The sequence below is a fragment of the Eleutherodactylus coqui genome, chromosome 3 (genome assembly GCF_035609145.1).
Source record: "Eleutherodactylus coqui strain aEleCoq1 chromosome 3, aEleCoq1.hap1, whole genome shotgun sequence".
Taxonomy (NCBI): domain Eukaryota; kingdom Metazoa; phylum Chordata; class Amphibia; order Anura; family Eleutherodactylidae; genus Eleutherodactylus; species Eleutherodactylus coqui.
Genome location: NC_089839.1, coordinates 202,254,805 through 202,272,843, shown reverse-complemented (window position 1 = coordinate 202,272,843; position 18,039 = coordinate 202,254,805). Strand labels below are relative to the sequence as shown.

At 46.2% G+C, this 18,039-nt stretch overlaps 1 protein-coding gene and 1 long non-coding RNA gene across 2 annotated transcripts in view; one reads left to right on the top strand and one right to left on the bottom strand.

Annotated features, from left to right (window-relative positions):
• Nucleotides 1–5,373: 5,373 nt before the first annotated feature.
• The window catches only part of CELSR3 (cadherin EGF LAG seven-pass G-type receptor 3), a 200,665-nt gene continuing 187,999 nt past the window's right edge, over nt 5,374–18,039 (top strand). The window contains exons 1-2 of the mRNA XM_066594934.1: nt 5,374–5,423; nt 5,508–9,031. Coding sequence (XP_066451031.1) covers nt 5,374–5,423; nt 5,508–9,031 — 3,574 coding nt within the window. The remainder of the gene's footprint in view (nt 5,424–5,507; nt 9,032–18,039) is intronic.
• Nucleotides 14,054–17,755, bottom strand: LOC136619943 (uncharacterized). Its single transcript, XR_010791091.1, has 3 exons — nt 17,664–17,755; nt 16,402–16,514; nt 14,054–14,435 (listed from the first exon to the last, which is right to left on the bottom strand). It is a non-coding gene; the product is annotated as an uncharacterized lncRNA (long non-coding RNA).

Here is an 18,039-nt window from a genome sequence, read left to right as displayed (position 1 = left end):
TGAACCTTAATGGTGGGCATATTGCTTGTCACCCAGCTTTCTTGGAAACAGATGAAAAGTTCCGACTTGGCCAAAACTTCCATGTGCCAGGCTATTATCAGAGTAGTGACAAATAATAAATAGCTGCAATTATGATGCGCTAATGGAGCCTCTGTGTAAACAATGGCCGTAAATGTGTGGGATAGTAGTAAATAACAGTTCCACGCAGATTCGCTTTATCGCCCGTCTTGCATATGTCGTCCACTTGCTTAAGATTGAAGACGCTGGCAGATCTGTCTGGTATAATACATGGGCCTGCACACTGAGCCAATAGAAGCGGCTGGATGGGCAGAGTGAAAGGAGCAGACAATGAGGGATCTTGGCTCAATGAGCGCTATTAATGCGAGCAGTAGAGGGCGGCTCCACCACATTGTCATATGGGGGACAATGAGCAGAGCCGGGAACTCTCGCTAATGTATTCAGACGCTTCCTATAAGCAGATGAGGTTGGGTCGGGACCATTTCTGGAGGGGACCCCGGGAAATACCATTGTCGGCCATCATTGTAACTGGCAACATGCTGTCTAGGATTTTTTTTTCTTTCAATGCCGTTCATCGTGGGGAGACGGGAAAGAATAACCCACCTGTGAGGCGAGATGGGCTGATCTGGAGCCGACTGCATCTACACGAATAATGTCCCTTTACACCAACCGATATATTGTCTGAATGTGCGAACGACGTCCGAGTTTGCTCTCCTGCAGCCCATTTATACAGGCAGATACATCATTGGCGCGTTCACATTTGCCATATAAGTGAACGACAACGACTGAACGAGCGCTGTTTAAAACGAACGATAAATAAAAAATAAACGACCCAGCGATAATTTTTATGCCTTCGTAAAATGACTGCCGAACAAAAAGCGAATGATTATCGTTTGTTGTGCGGTCGTTGGCTGCCTCGCCCTGATTTAAATGGCTATTTAGCCTAAGGCTGCCTGTCCACGGGCATTTTTGCATTGTGTTACCCGCAGAGATAATCCGGCCACGGGGAACGCAGTGAACACTTGCTATTGAAAGCGCAGTCCCCCCTGTCCACGAGCGGAGAATCATAGCGATTCTCTGCTCACGGGCGGCAAATCACAACATGCTGCGACCGCGGAGATCCGTCAGCTGGCTCCTGCTCCCCGGCGGCATCCCCTGCGGCGGATATCGCAACGCCCGTGGACAGGCAACCTAATGAGGTCTAGATGTGTTCTTTTTTTTATGGAATTGCGCGGTGTATTGCACATTTGTGTTCGCATTACGTGCACATTTACACACCTCACATAGATTTCAATGGGGACCTTGATGCACAAAATAGAGCATGTTCTATTTTTTTTTTTTGCACTCGCACTGAAATAGACTCCATTGTTCTCAATTCATCTGTTTACGTGTGTGATTTTCCTCCCACAGCGATGTTTTCAAGGGTGAGGGGAAAAAATCACATCGAATTTGTATGTTCATGCGATTTTCACGCAAGTGCAGTACAATTTTTTATTTTTCCTATTGCAAATGCACGCGCTTTTCACGCACATGATGATGCAATGAACACGCACTCGCAGTGAGCAGCGTAATTTTACAAGTGTGATATCGGTCCAAGTTTCTCGAAGCGATATCATGATCATCTGTGTAAATTCACCCTTAGGGGACTTGTAATGTTAAAATCGCGATCGCGCAAAATTGCAATTTACCACAAAATCGCGGTTTTAACATTACAAGTCCCATAGACCCCTGCAGGAAAAAAAACGCTGCGAATTTCACAGTGAAAAAAAAAACTGTAGTGGGTAGTCACCCTTGGGCTACATCCACATGGGCAAGCACGATACGGGCTGAATGTCTCATATCACGCTGTCCAACGTGTGTTTTTCACGCCAATAAGAGGTGTTTTGATTCAAAAACGCCTCGCATCCCTTCTGTGAAATTGTAATCCTCAGGCGTCAGAGAATCGCAAGGGTTTCCCATTGATTTCAATGGGAAGCATCACATCGCAGGCCGTCATTAAGTCGGTGTCACACAGGCATAATCGCATCTATGCATGCATTTGTACATTGGGCATTGCGTATTTGTGCACGAATGTGCGTGTTTTACTGTACTTTTTCCCTGTGCAAATGTGATCCCATTCATTGAAATGGGCAATTAGTGTAATTAGTTCCTCATGTGCTATTTCCCTGGGGAAATACGCAAGAAAATGGAGCAAGCTGCCTTTCTCCCGTAAACAGAATGTGCACGCAAAATACGCTCATGTGAATGAACCCTTTGAAATCAATGGGTTCTATTCACTGTGTATGACACGCAAAATCCGTGTAACACAGGCCTACTGCGGGATTCACACAAACGCCTGCGCGAAAAGTACCGTAAGACACGCTTTTTGCATAAATACGTGGCACAAATGCACGCGACAATGTGCTTACGCCCGTGTGTCACCCGTCTATGGGTCATTTTACATAGGACGATTCTTATGTCAGAGCGCCCAAAAGTCATCCCAGTGATGATCCCCCTGTGCTTTCACACAGTGAATGGAGGCGGAGCGCGCTGGAGATCGCGCTGGACATTCACCTCCATTCACAGGAAACAGGCGTCGTTCACAGATAAATGACTACACGTTTACAGGGGCCCATCATAATTTGCTCCGTCCCCTGTGTAGTGGCCGCCGCTCGTAACTGCAGGCGCAATTCTCATTGAAATTGATAAGGGCTGCACTTGTAAGGGCGCCTTCAGACGAGCGTATGCACAAATATGCTTGCCTCAGCGCAATGTATTCGCACAGGGAATGAGAGTGATTTCCGCTCCTGCCTGTACATAGTACTGCATGCTTTTGCGCACGCATGGTATGTTCACATACGTGCAGGACATCCCTTCCCCGCCCTGATTTAAAATGCTATTGAGCCTAATGAGGTACGGATATGTTTTATTCCCCGCGGTTTTACGCAGTGTTTCATGGATACCGTTGTGTATTTCTCGTGCATTTGCGCACCCCCCCCCCATAGATTTCTTTGAAGCCCTTTTGTGCACGAATACGCAGGAAAATAAAGCACGTCCATTTTTTTTTCATGCAACTGAAATGCACACAAAAAAAATCATTAACATGAATGAAGCCGCTGACATCAATGGGTTCATTCTCTGCGTATTGCGCACGTATATTTTACGTGCGCAAGCATACGCACAAACACATCCATCTGGTGGAGCGCTAATTTCAGGCTGAGGTCCCATTGATTTAAATGAGAACTGTGCCTACACTTACCAGCGCCGGCCGCTACACAGGGGTCAGAGCAGCGGCTTCCGCTCCAACCCTGGGGTATCCCGGCGGGCGCTGCCTGGGAATCCCCTTTAATGACACACATACATTATCTGTGGTGTTTCCTAAGACTAAGGAGAAGCAGCCGTTATAACGCACACTGACCAACAAATAGCGTTTTGATTGCCGGTTGTTACCACCATTCACGCCGGCAGAGGATCGGCAGTACGGAGATGAACGATTGTTGCATTGCCCCCACACTCGGCAGAGCATCATCTGTTTTCATGGGGAGACATGCTGCTGATCAGCAGTCACTTTACGCCAGCCAATGAACAAACTGAATGGGCAAATATTTTGGCGTTTGCTCCCAAACATCGACCAATGTAAAAGGACCTTAAAGGGATTTTCTGGGACTAAATGATTGATGACCTATACTGAAGAAAGGGCATTTATAATGGATTGGCAGTGGTCCGCCGCTCAGGTCCCCTGCTAATCAATTGATTGAAGAGATCACGGCACCCAGGTGAGCACTGCGGCCTCTTCGCGGGCCAGTGACGTCACCTGAGAGCAGCTCCGTCCCATTCAAGTGAGCGGGACTGAGCTGCAATACCAGGCACAGCCACTATACAATGTACAGCACTGTGCCTGGTACAGGCTGCTGTGATAGTGCGCTCACATGACTGCTGCGGTCACTTCAATCAGCTGATTGGCGGGCATCCCCTGTGGTGGACTACCACTGATAAACTATTGATGACCTGTCCTGACGATTGTCATAATAGTTTACTCCTGGAAAACCCCATTAAACCTAATCTTAAAGTGAAATATAATTTTCACGAAGCCTCTAATGGAGCCTTATTTGCCTCTAGTTTGAGCTCCATATACAATCAGTCTGTAACCTAGCAACAAGCTCTGTAGCCTTGACGAGGCAGGAGCTTTGAGGTCACATGATATGTATAGAAACTATCTCGTCACCCAAAGCAACCAATCAGTATTCAGCTTTCACGTTCTGAACTACCCTGCCAAAATGAAACAAAGGTCCTGATTGGTTGCTATAGGCAACAATGCCTTTTCTTTCTGGTTTTCATATGCTTTAATTAACATGGGCGCATACTATAAATCCTATATATCAGTATGCAATCATGCACGGGCGTACAGTGTGTCAATACCTACTCAGTACCCTGGACAGCTCCCTCAGCTGCCAACACTAAAGATGGCGCCTGCATTCATTGTGACTGACTCAGCTGCCGGTACTGCGCCTGCGCACCGGAATCTACCAACTCCTTACTCTATTAAAGGGGGAAGGGTAGGGAGCTGGGGTGGAGCGGACCATTAGGGTTGCCGGGAGCCATGTTGGTGTTGAATGAAGGGAGGGTGAGGAGATGCTGCGCCCGGAGAGTCTGGGAAGCACCGAGTAGATGGTAGCTGCCAAGGCAAGGAGACAGACAGGAGGACCGGGGGAGGGGAGCACTGCTGCCCAGCAGTGAGGGCTGCTCTGTGCCAGGAGGACAAGGAGGGATACTATGGCTGCTCTGCTGCTGGGAACAAGCCTGTCTTTGCATCTCTTCCAGCTGCTTCTTCTCCTCCTCTCCAGCTCTTTGTTCACTTGCAGCCTGGAGAAGCATGCAGGAAGCTGGGAGAGCCCCGGGAGCCTCAGCCCCCCTCCAGTCCTGTGCATTGTGGAGCAGGGGGCTTGCATTGCAAGGCTGCTCCTGCTGCTGGGTGACATCAAGGGGGCTCAGTGCATGGTGGAAGCTCATCAGGCCAGAGGCGATGGCAGCCAGGAGGGCTTCTTCAGTCTGGGCTGGGGACCTCTTGCCAGGAGGATTGCTGGACAATTATCTGGGTGCATTCATAGAACTTGGGGGTCAATGCAGCTCAATGCCCGCTGCAGAAGAGGGAGACCAGTGCATGGACCTGGCACCTGCCTTTACCTGCCAAATGCCAGCTCTGTGCCTGCAGCCTGTATTACTGTAAGGACCACCAAGGGGCACAAGACCAAAGGGGGCCCCCCTCCCCGGATTACAAACGTGCTACCTATGGATTGCCTGTTCGGACCCCATTGCCTTAAGAACCACAGTAAACACTGCCAGCCAATATTTCTACTGACACTCAGCAATAGGACAATGTTGAAGAAGAGTTGGTTCCAGCACATTGCGGTCGGTAGGACTGACAGGTACGTCCGCGCTCTGAACATTAACAGTAGTTGCCTTTCCAACCTGAACTGTCCACTTGTCTTCCCCCTGCGTTGCTTTTGTAGAAGTTTTTTGGGAGGTCGGAGTCGGGACAAGGACAGCGGTGACATGAATGTGGATGGACATTGTGCTACTCTGGGGATTGTAAGGGTTAAAATCGGAGGATCCGCTCCGGACCCGTGTGGTCTGTTTTGCTGTGCAGATCACCAGGGGGTGCACGGATCTCCCAGGGAGAGGAATATAGCCGGGGATTGCCAGGTCTTTGCTTTTTTGGAAGACCCCCATCTGGTTTTATGTACAAATTTGCAGATCATCAAGAGACATCTTCATCCGTGGGGGCATAAATTGTCGGAGAGATCGGACTGTTGCACGCTGGAATACTACACTCATCATCCGCCAGTGATTTGCATCCATCGTTTGGCTGGATTAATGACCGCTGGTAGCCTCCAGGGTTTGCAATGGAGAGAGCATCCCGGGAACAACACGTGGGAAGAGGAGATTTCAGCACCAGCAGATCAGACAGCTCCCATGGTGTCGAGAGCGGCTCCGACACAACTCTCAGCTCGCCCCCTTCAGCCAGAGCTGTCCCCAAAAGAACCCTGCTCTGTGTATTTCCCATTTAACACCACCAAAGCTTGCTTAAAAACTACTTTTCCACCATCCAGCCTTGCAACTATTGACCTGTACTCTCAGCAGCAATTAGCCAGCAGCAAAGACATGCAGCTGAATCCACAGGGTGTCAGGCAGGGGGTCAGTGGGAGGAGAAGAGAGAGGGCATCCCTTCCACTAATAAGATCACGCAGGGCAGCCAACCGGCATCCTCACTTCCCCCAATATAATTATAAGAGTCAGGTGGACGAGAATCAGCCCCCAGGGACCCCGGTGATCACCATGATAGCACAAGACCCAGATACCGGGGAGTCGGGGAGGCTGATCTACATCATGGACGCCCTGATGAATAGCAAATCCTTAGAGCTCTTCAGTATAGACTCAGCGACAGGTTTAATCTCCACCACTGAGATCTTGGACAGGGAGAATATGGGTCTGCATTATTTCCGAGTCACAGCCATAGACCAAGGGAGTCCTCGATTGTCGGCGACTACTATGTTGTCCGTGACCGTTACTGACAAAAATGATCATAGTCCAACGTTTGAGCAAATAGAGTACAGGGAGAGCATTAGAGAGAATGTAGAAGAGGGCTACCCCATATTGCAACTCAGAGCCACCGATATTGACTCCCAAGACAACGCCAATATTAAGTATCGATTTGTCAATGAACAAGCCGCCCATTCGGTGTTTGAGATAGATGCAAGGTCTGGATTAATCACCACCAGCGGGCAGGTAGACAGGGAAAAAAGGGAAAAATACTCTTTAATTGTGGAAGCCAGCGATCAAGGTAAAGACCCCGGCCCCAGATCATCCACTGTGAAGGTGGAGATTACCGTATTAGACGAAAACGATAACGTACCCCAATTTAGTGAGAAACGTTACATCGTCCAGATCCGGGAAGATATCAAAGCCCACACTGAGATCTTAAGGGTCACCGCCACCGATCTGGATAAGGATAATAATGCAGTGGTCCATTATAATCTGATTAGTGGCAATAGCAGGGGGCAGTTCTCTATTGACAGCTTGAATGGTGCCATACAGGTTATCACGCCCCTGGACTTTGAGACAGAGAGGGAGTATACTCTGAGAGTCCGGGCCCAGGACTCGGGACGACCTCCCCTGTCCAACAATACTGGGATGATCAGTGTGCAAGTCATAGATATTAATGACCATGCCCCTATATTTGTTAGCACCCCCTTTCAGGTAAATGTGCTAGAAAATGTCCCCTTGGGGCACTCTGTGATTCACATCCAAGCGGTTGATGCCGATTATGGTGAAAATTCCCGTATGGAGTATAAATTACTCGGGGTCTCCTCTAATACCCCATTTGTAGTTAATAGTGCCACCGGTTGGATCACCGTAAGCGGGCTGCTGGATAGAGAAACAGAAGAGCGGTACATGTTTGGGGTGGAGGCGAAAGATCATGGGAACCCCCCACTGTCGGCCTCTGCCAGCGTCACCATCACCATCCTGGATGTGAATGACAATCGGCCCGAGTTTACCCAAAGGGATTATTTTATCCGTCTGAATGAAGATGCCAGCGTGGGCACCAGTGTGCTCAGTGTCACCGCCATAGACAGGGACGTAAACAGCATCATCTCCTATCAGATCACCGGGGGAAATACTCGCAACCGATTTGCCATCACTACTCAGGGTGGAGCAGGGTTAATCACTTTGTCATTACCCCTTGACTACAAACAGGAAAGACGATACGTTCTTACTGTGACTGCTTCCGACCGTATCTTGCACGATAACTGTTACGTCCATATAAATATCACAGATGCAAATACGCACCGACCGATCTTTCAGAGCGCGCACTACACGGTTGATATCAACGAGGATCGTCCGATTGGAAGCACTGTGGTGATAATTGGTGCTACTGATGACGATGTGGGGGAAAATGCCAGGATCACCTATTTTTTGGAAGACAATATCCCCCAATTCCGTATTAATGCAGACAGTGGAGCCATCACACTCAATGCCCCCCTAGACTATGAGGATCAAATGACTTACAGTCTTGCAGTTGTGGCAAAAGATAATGGGATTCCCCAAAAATCTGACACCACTTATGTAGAAATAATGGTCAATGACGTCAATGATAATGCCCCCCAGTTCTTGAATACGCAATATCATGGGATTGTGTCTGAGGATGCACCTCCCTTCACCAGTGTCCTTCAGATCTCTGCCACCGACCGAGATTCTCATGCCAATGGAAGAGTACAATACACTTTCCAAAATGGAGAAGATGGGGATGGAGATTTTACCATTGAACCAACCTCAGGTATTATCCGTACCGTACGTAAGTTGGACCGGGAAACAGTTCCCTTCTATGAGTTGACAGCCTACGCTGTGGACAGGGGGATTCCTCCGCAGAGAAGCCCTGTCCGTATTCAGGTTGCAGTTCAGGATGTCAATGACAATGCCCCTGTCTTCCCAGCGGATGAATTTGAGGTCTTTGTAAAGGAAAACAGTATTGTCGGCTCCGTTGTCGGTAGGATCAAGGCTTTGGATCCTGATGAAGGCCCAAATGCCCAGATCATGTATCAGATTGTTGAAGGTAACATTCCCGAAATTTTCCAAATGGATTTCTTTTCTGGAGAGCTCACGGCCCTCATAGATTTAGACTATGAGACAAAACCTGAGTATGTTATCGTGGTCCAAGCCACCTCAGCCCCCTTGGTCAGCAGGGCCACGGTACATATCAAGCTGATCGATCAAAATGACAATAGTCCAGTTCTGAAGAACTTCCAAATACTCTTCAACAATTACATCTCCAACAACTCCAACACTTTTCCCTCTGGGGTCATTGGGAAGATACCGGCTTATGACCCTGATGTTTCAGACAGACTCTTCTACACCTTTGAACGTGGGAATGAGCTTAATTTGTTGATAGTCGATCACTCCAGTGGGGAATTAAGACTCAGCCGGAAACTGGATAACAACCGTCCCTTGATGGCGTCAATGTTGGTCACGGTATCAGGTAAATGCTTGTCTGGATTATACATTTTAATGCTATTTAGGTGCAATTGCCCCTTTTAGGTTGTGATCTTTTTGAGTTTGTCTCTAGATCTAGATGTATATAAATGTCGACATATGTTATTTCAGTCCCTGTACCAAACGGATACATTCAAGGGCCAATTGCATAGAAGGTCAGTTGACATAAGAGTGTTTTTGGCATTGTTGTACACAAGATAGGTTTGACCGATTACCCAGGTTCACCTCCAGTTTGCTGCTGTCAATCCTATTTAGGAAGACATTTTAACTTGTAGCCTTGTGTAAAACATCCACAAATGTGCTGATTTTTCCTTTGAAAGGCAAAAAAAACCCATCACCCATTCGGCTTTCTCTTCTTTAACCTGTGAGACTTGACAGCTGACGAGTCTCCATGTCGACTCCTATAGACAGCTTGATAGGAATTGTCTGGAAATTATGCTAGGAGAGATAAGACGTCTGAATTTAGCTTAATTATGGTCTAGGTCCCACCTCTCCCACCAAAGAAAGCAAAAATAACATCTTTAGGTTGGGAGGGGGGCATACACTTCTTTCACATATACAGTATATATATAATTTCACATAATAATGCTAAATACCAATTGTCCATAGCAGCTGATCCACAGGCGTTATTAAAATGAGAGCTACCTTCTGTAGCCTCGACACTGGCACTACTTGCCCACCTGTTACGGCAAAGTTGGAGAGCCATTGCAACCTCCATGCAAACAAGATTGCGGATGGCCATCAGTCCATCGCAAATATGGGTTGGATTTTATGCTGGTGTCAATGTTACCTGCAGCATTGTTTCTCAAAGGCAATACATGAAGATTGTGGTAATATTGCAACCTTACTGTGACCAAAAGTCACCAAGTAGCCCTTAAAAATGCATCCTTGATTGAGTCAGTTTGTTAAAAATGTTAATTGAGGATGGGATGGATTTTTGTGAGCGGCTGGAGAACTGAACTTTGATTTGCTTTATGGTCTATCCAATCCAAATTTTGTGCTTGGTTCCAGTATACTGTAGAATGAAATTTGTGTGTAATTGGCTTCTTATACCTCATCTTTGCCATGAGGAGCCCGAGAGACTAGGTTGGTGTTAATGTGGTTGGCATGAAGGGTTATCCCAGACCTACAAGCCACCACAGGATGACCTCTTCCATTTGGTCATTAATATTCTATAAGCAGCCAGTATCTCATTATTGACCCCAATAAATCTATGGGACTAGATAGCGGAGGATGAGTTTCGCGTTGTAATGTGATTGCCATTTGTTCGGCTCATGTGCTGTCCTCGGATGACCTTTTCTGTTTGGTAATTCATGTTCTGTTGGCAGCCTTTCTCATAATATTTACTACAATGAGCACCGGGAAATATCCAGTGGTCAATGGACTTGAGTAAAGGCCCGCTTACATGGGACAGGTATCGGGCCAAAAGGTTCACCCGAATGTTCATTGGACTGATTGTCCATTTCACTGTACAAAAGATCAGCCGATGAACAAGCAAACACTAGTTGGTTCACTGATCTTCTCATTAATGCCAGCATAAAAATTCTTTTATGACAGCCGTGCATTTTTCTCTGGGAGCGGGGAGATGTAGAGCCAACCAGGTCTATAGGGATGAATGATCGGATTAATGATTGTTTGTCACCATAAAGCCGATAATCTGCCATGTGTGTATGTTAAAGGGGTTGTCCCGCGAAAGCAAGTGGGGTTCAGCACTTCTGTATGGCCATATTAATGCACTTTGTAATGTATATCATGCATTAATTATGAGCCATATAGAAGTTAATCACTTACCTGTTCCGTTGCTAGCGTCCCCGTCGCCATGGTGCCGTCTAATTTCAGCGTCTAATCTCCCGATTAGACGCGCTTGCGCAGTCCGGTCTTCTCCCTGGTGAATGGGGCCGCTCGTGCCGGAGAGCTGGTCCTCGTAGCTTCGCCCCATCACGTGTGCCGATTCCAGCCAATCAGGAGGCTGGAATCGGCAATGGACCGCACAGAGCCCACGGTGCACCATGGGAGAAGACCCGCGGTGCATCGTGGGTGAAGATCCCGGCGGCCATCTTAGTAAGGTAAGAAAGAAGTCGCCGCAGCGTGGGGATTCGGGTAAGTACTAAACGTTTTGTTTTTTTTAACACATACATTGGGTTTGTCTCGCGCCGAACGGGGGGCCTATTGAATAAAAAAAAAAAACCCGTTTCGGCGCGGGACAACCCCTTTAATGAACAAACCATGATTGATAAATTTTGTTGATTGGCAGTCGTTACAGGATACCAATTTTTGGACCATGTAAGTGGACCTTAAAGGGATTGTACCACAATTGCAAGTTATCCCCCATCCGCTGAATAGGGATAACTTGCTGATCGGTGTGGGTCTCACTGCTGAGACCCCCCGCTAATCTGAAGAATGGGACCCTGGGGTTGCTTCTTCCCTGGTTCACGTTTCATTCCTTTTAGTGTGGCTGATGGTCCCATTGAAAGAGAATGGTGCGCTAGTTCGCTTGTGCAGCCAGCACCCCATTCAGTCTACTCCTCACTGCAGGAGGTGTAGAGACCCTGCGATGTGGAGGACAAAGGAAATGGGACCCCCATTCTCAGGATCAACTGGGTTCTCAGTGGTGAGACCCCCACTGATCAGATAGTTATCCTCTATCCCGTGGATAGAGGATATTTGGCAATTGTGGTACAACCCCTTTAAGGCAGGTGCCTGTGGGCCTAGAAATTTACTACTGGCACCTAGGTTTTGGGGGGTCTGTGGATCTTTTTATTGTTTGGCTACTTTGAAAGCCATATTGGCTCAAGGAACAGTTTGAAGGTGTTTCCCAGCCAGTTGTTATTGATGACTAATCCTCAGAGTAGGTCATCAATAGTTGATCGGCTGGAGTCCGCCGCTCGGGAGCTGCGTCTGCAATTACAAGCGCCAACCACTACATGGTAGTCGGAGCTATCGGCGCCCGAACTGCTTATGGGTCAGAGTAATGAGTAGGGAACCCCAACAGATCAACTATTGATTACCTATCCTGAGTATAGGTCATCGATTTCAACTGCTTGGAAAACTCCTTTAACCCCTTAAAGACCTGAGTGTTTTGATCCTAAAAGACCAAACCCTTTTTAGTGAATTTACCCATTTGGTGGTTTTATGGCCCTATTATTTTTTTTTCCTGGCCTGCCAAAAATGTTTTTGCTTTTTTTTGTCACATATAGGGCTATTTTTTCATACCTTTATTTCACCAATTTTTTAAAAATTTTATTAGGGGTAATGTGTACAAAATGTTAAAAAAAGAATATTTATAGTTCTTTATTTTTAAAATTATTATATTTATGTTAAAAGATAGTAGAGGAATGGGTTCACCATTTTGTTTCAGATGTTTTGATAATTTGTGTAATCTCGGATTACAGGGTGGATATAACAATAGTTTAGGTTGGTGTCAGCGGAGGGTCGTTTTCTTTTTATATATGTTTTTATTGTATTCTGTAATTTTTTAAACTTATTCTTGTAAGTTTTTTTTTTAAAACATTCATGTCACTTGGGACATCATGTAAGACCTCTGAAGGACATTCACATTGTTTTTTTTCACACTTTTCCACTGTAGCTGTGGCATCCATAGGAGCCCCAGTTACAGGGGAAAACATCCCCCTAGTGTGACATTAGTCACTATCAGAGCTGGTCAGGGGTCTTAGCAGCTCTGACATGCCGGAGGTCACCGGTGATCACGTGATCGTCAGGTCCTATGCAGGAAATAGCACTGCCGCTTCCCACATTCTCTAGATAGCACTCATTGAGCGGTATGTAGATTGTAAAGGAGAAGCCAGAGGCAGTTAAAAACTGTTTCTGTCTTCTCCTTTGGGTCCTCAGCTATGTTTGACAGCTGAGAACCTGACCTGCTCCTGCTTGATTACAGGAACAGGAGCTTTAATCCCACTCCGTATATTTATTATTGGCTGGGATTAAAGCCCAGGACCAAGCGCCATATTTTTATGGCACTTGGTCCTTAATGGGTTAACTTGCTCCAAAATGTTGCAAGATTCACCCATCACAGGAGTAAAAGGTCTATTGAGCATGGAAATGCCCCTTGATTGCCTCACAAGCCACCCTAGGTTGGCTCCTTCAGATTTGTACATCCCACAAGTGTTTTTGGAGTAGCTTTATGCTAGAGCCAGTTGGGTTCTAGGGTTCCATGGGCATCCAGCTGGTGGTTCAGGCCCCATGGACATCTCCTATGCACTTTTATTTAGGCATGCCGCTATTGGAGGTGCAGAGATAGGAGTTGTTACTAGACCCTGGACCCTTCCTTAGGAGGTCCGAAGACCCCTCTATAACATAATAACACACTAACATAATAATTAGCATTGTGGGGGTTTACAAATTTGGCACTGGGGCCAAGGAGCTTCCAGTTACGTCTTTGCCAATATTGCAATCGTTTGATAGAGCTCGGCTTGCCCGGAATGGGCTGTTGATAGTAAATACTAATATTTTAGTACATCGTTACGGAGCCCGATCCTGTAGGTAGACACTCTGTTCTTTACATATGACAGCGCAGCCGTAGCTCCTGCATAATTAATGAGTTTTCCAAGAACGACGTCTACATCCTTAAATATACTCTCACCTAAGACTCATTAAAGAGTGATGATAAAAACAAGTCCCCCGCTTCCTTGGGAGGATGAAGCACGCGTTTCTCGTTGGGATAATGGCCTTCGCTCTATCTTGGCTTTCGTCTTCATCAGTCCTTTCAAGATTAGGGCTCTCCAGGGGTTAATTGTATCTGCAGGGTAAACCGATGCTGTGAATGCACGGAGCCCAGCCATCCGGTGACCGTGTATGCAGAAACCTTTTAATGTTCCAGATGCAGCTGGTGAACGGGATCCAACCTTTTGTCTGCAGCAGAAATAATGCAAAATGTTCTCATCCAGCTGAAATCTTCATCATCAACCCAAATGTAGGTTACACTGATGGGAAGCGGCCGGCGATATTTATATACAAAGTCAAGTCATTCATAATTAAACCCTGGGCAGGAGTGAGATCTGAGCGATAGAATTCTGTGAGGTTTTTCGGACATATCGACTAGCCTAATAGAGGAAGCATCAAAACGACCAGCATGGCACCCTCTGGAAAAATGTAGGGTACAAAAAAAATTCCAAAAACATTGTTTGCAAATTCCTTCTTCTTTGTAGATTATATTGAGCCGTCTAGAAGGCCAGAACAATTTAGTTGTCACCAAGCCTTCTTAGAGTCCCGAACGGCATAGCTGCCTACTTATACAGTGCTGTGTGGGGAGGAGAGATGTGCTGCAGACGGAAGAAATCTGGATTTAGCTGCTATTTTCCTCCATTCTGATGACGAACCATGGTATGACCAATCATCCATCACCGTACCGGCATTCCTCTGCCACATGATAACTGCAGAACAAGCAGCAATTAACATACCATATTGTCGAACGGTACTTATTAAAAATTGCAAAGCATCGGCCTGTGTAGAACAGCCTTTAGGATCCTTACATATTGCTGTATTATGGTTTAGTGTCTGTATTAAAGCACCCATGGCCTGCGTACGATACTTCTGTCTACCTCCGAGTGGTATGTTCTATTAGAATCCATATTGTGTTTTTCTCTTCCACAAGCAGTACTCTTAAGAGAGGACTCAATTTCTCATGGATGCACCATATGGGGGTACATGGAGTGCCTAGGGTGCCATAATATAGACTCCTACACTATCCTACCTAAAGTAATTGGGCATCTGAGCAAGAATCAGTAGTAGTATTTATTTCCATATCGTAATACTTAGTGGGGCTCTTTTGGCCCTAATGACATCACACACTCTCCGTTGTATACTTTCTACTAACATCTGATATACTTTAGTTGATATTTCCCTCCATTCATTCTGCAAACGTCTGGCCAGTTCTCTCAAAGAAGATGCATCTGCCCGTCTACATTGGTGTAAGGAGCATCATCATTGGACAGTTGAGCGATGGAAGAATGTTCTGTGGAGTAACAAAGAATGTTCTGTGGAGTAACGAATCACGCTGCTACATCTTCACATCAGATGGACGTAAATGGGTGTGGAGGATCCTGGGGAATACTTTCTAATTGAGTGTGTTGTACCAACAGGTATGGCAGAGGTTCCATTATGGCCTGTAGATGTTTTACATGGCACGGTCTCAGTCCATTGGTTGTAGTAACAAGAATCATGAACACAGAGGTGTACCCTGACATTGTAGACAATAATGTGCTGCCAACAATTTGGTAATACTCTGGGAATGGTCAGCCATACTTCCAACAACATTAGTTTGAGGGTCTGGATGTTCTACCAGCTGCACAGAATATTGACCTGAACCCTACTGAACATCTCTAGGACAAAGTGGGATGTTGGGTCAGGACATATGAACAGCACCCATCTTCTTTGCAAGAACTCAACAGATGTTTGCAGGATGAATGGAGGGAAACACCAGCTGAAGTGTATCAGACGTTAGTAGAAAGTATGCCACGGAGAGTATCTGATATCATTAGGGCTGAAGGAGCCCCACTCAGTATTACCATACAGAATTTAATACTACTTCTGATACTTGCTTAGCTGTCCAATTACTTTTGGTAGGATAGTGTTTTTAAAAAACATCTAAATAGATGTACTCTGATCATTGATTGCTGAAATCCAAGATTTGCTCACATGCGAGCGTGGGATGTATCCGTAGGGATCTTTGTACATGTAATAGGAGATTGACTTGGCATTTGGGCAGTAACTGAGATCCTGAAGGGGCTCAGAGACCCACATAGGTAAGCTGCAGCGGAGTAAACCCCTGCCCAAGTGAGTACGGGAGCTCGGCATGTGCGGTAATTACCAGAGTACAGGCAACCAGTGGAGCCAATTTTGTGGGTAGCGAATTCCCTCCCTTTGTGTAAATCCTCGTAGGCTCCAGTGTTTGCACATATCCAGTATAATGAGCTGTAGGAGTCGGTAATGGGCTCGCCTGCGATTGTTGTGTCTAATTGTTACAGTTTTTCCTGCTGATTCTAAACTCATTAGTTCCATCCTTCATCTCATCTGTTCAATGGCAGCGCTTATTCCGCGCCTCCTCTGCCATCTTAATCTTAAAAACATTTAGATGTATGTACCGTGAATGGTACAATCAGCGCACCGACGTGGAAAGAGACTCTTTAAAAAGCAACTAATCCTAACAATCAGATTGGACAGATATGTACTAGGATATACTATACAAGCCGAGTATATACAGTGAATGTACACATTATTAGATCCCCCAGCCCTCTCGCGGTTGGAGCTTCCCTGTCTGGAAATTCTCCCCGTAACCCCGGAGTGCAGCATAAAATTAGGTGACAAGTTTTCCGTGGATCAGTTTCAGTGTGAACCCACATTAGATGGGAAAATCCAGCGATCTGAGCGACTTCCAACGAGGTCTGGTCATCAATGGGGAGAATATACCGAGAATGGTGTGATCGAGGAAAAACATCCAGCAAAAGGGGATCCTGTGGACAGAAACAACATGTCACTGAAAGGGGTCAGAAGAGGATGTCAGGAATCATTCTTATGAACAGAAGCTGCACAGTCAAAAGTAGCCGAATATAACGCTGGTGCTCCAACTAAAAAGGTTGAATGCACAATTCATCATTACTTCGCTATAATTGCGGATGACCAATCCCAGAGTCATTGCTTTTTAAGAGAATTAGAAGGCTGAGACTCCAGTGAGCAAAAGAGCACAAAAATTGTATCACTGAGCAGTGAAAAAAACATCACCTGGTCAGATGAATCCAGGTTTCTGTTGCACCATGCTGATGGGAAGGTTAGAGCTTGGTGCAAGCAGCATGAATCGCTGACCCCTTCCTGTCCGGTGTTCAGAACATGTCAGCACCTCTATCCTAATTTGTGGGAACTACAAGAAGCTTCCTGTCCGCAGGGGCCGATATTCCTGCAGAACCATTTCATCACTTAGTGTGCTCTGTGCTACGATGAATTACTGCAGTTCTGAAGGCTAAAGGAGGTCCAACGCGCTACTGGATGCAGGTCTCTAAAAAGCGGGGTTTTCAGTGTAGATACCAAATGTCATACAAAACATTGGTATACGAAATATTACAAAACCATTGGGAGTAATACGGAGATGGTCCGCACCTTTATGCCGGAACGAAAAGTCTTGCATGAAGGACTTTTTCATCTGGTCAAATGCCGGACAGCTGAACAGAGACCAAACAAACAGCATTATAGTCAATGAGGTCCGGTTGGTGCTGTTAGTTCCATCATAAGACGGATCCGTTTGGACAGGGCATTTCCCTTTCCTACTCACATAACGGAGCAGGAAAACTGAACCCCCGCCTTATTGCAGAAACCTGTTTTCCTAATCTAGTGGTGGTCCTCTGCACCATGTTATCTACATCGGTACCTCTTCCAGTAGCTCTCAGGGAAGTGTATCATGTGCCGCCTTCTTCACGCTTTGTATTGTGTATCATCTCTAATGTGGTGGGGGGGTTCCTTATACCTCCTCCGAGCATCACTGGAAGAAGCATGGAGCAAGACACCAATACTGAGTCAGCAGAATGGAGTCACTGGGTGGGCCACGGTTGCAGAGTGGGTGGGGGGAGCAGCATTAGTCCAGTCTGAACTCCGTTTTTGAAGAATCTCACCTTTTCGTTGGATTTCATTAGGCAGTGTAGACTTTAATGAGTGACTTGAACTCTTCTTCCTGATCCTCAAAGCTAACAGAGCCTGTGCGAACTGAGTCTCCTGGTAGCGTGTAGCTGTCATTGTTAAATAACATTACACGGTTTCCATGGAGTATCTGCAAGACGGGTCAGACATTTAAGTGTAAGAAGAGGAGGTCAGCGCACCGCGCCCATGAAGCCGGGGAGGAAGTCTGTAGAGATGGAAAGTGTTCACTGAACCAGATGATGCAGGGAAAGTCTAGGAAAAAGTGCTAAAACTCTATCTATCTATCTATCTATCTATCTATCTATCTCATATCTATCTATCTATCTATCTATCTATCTATCTATCTCATAT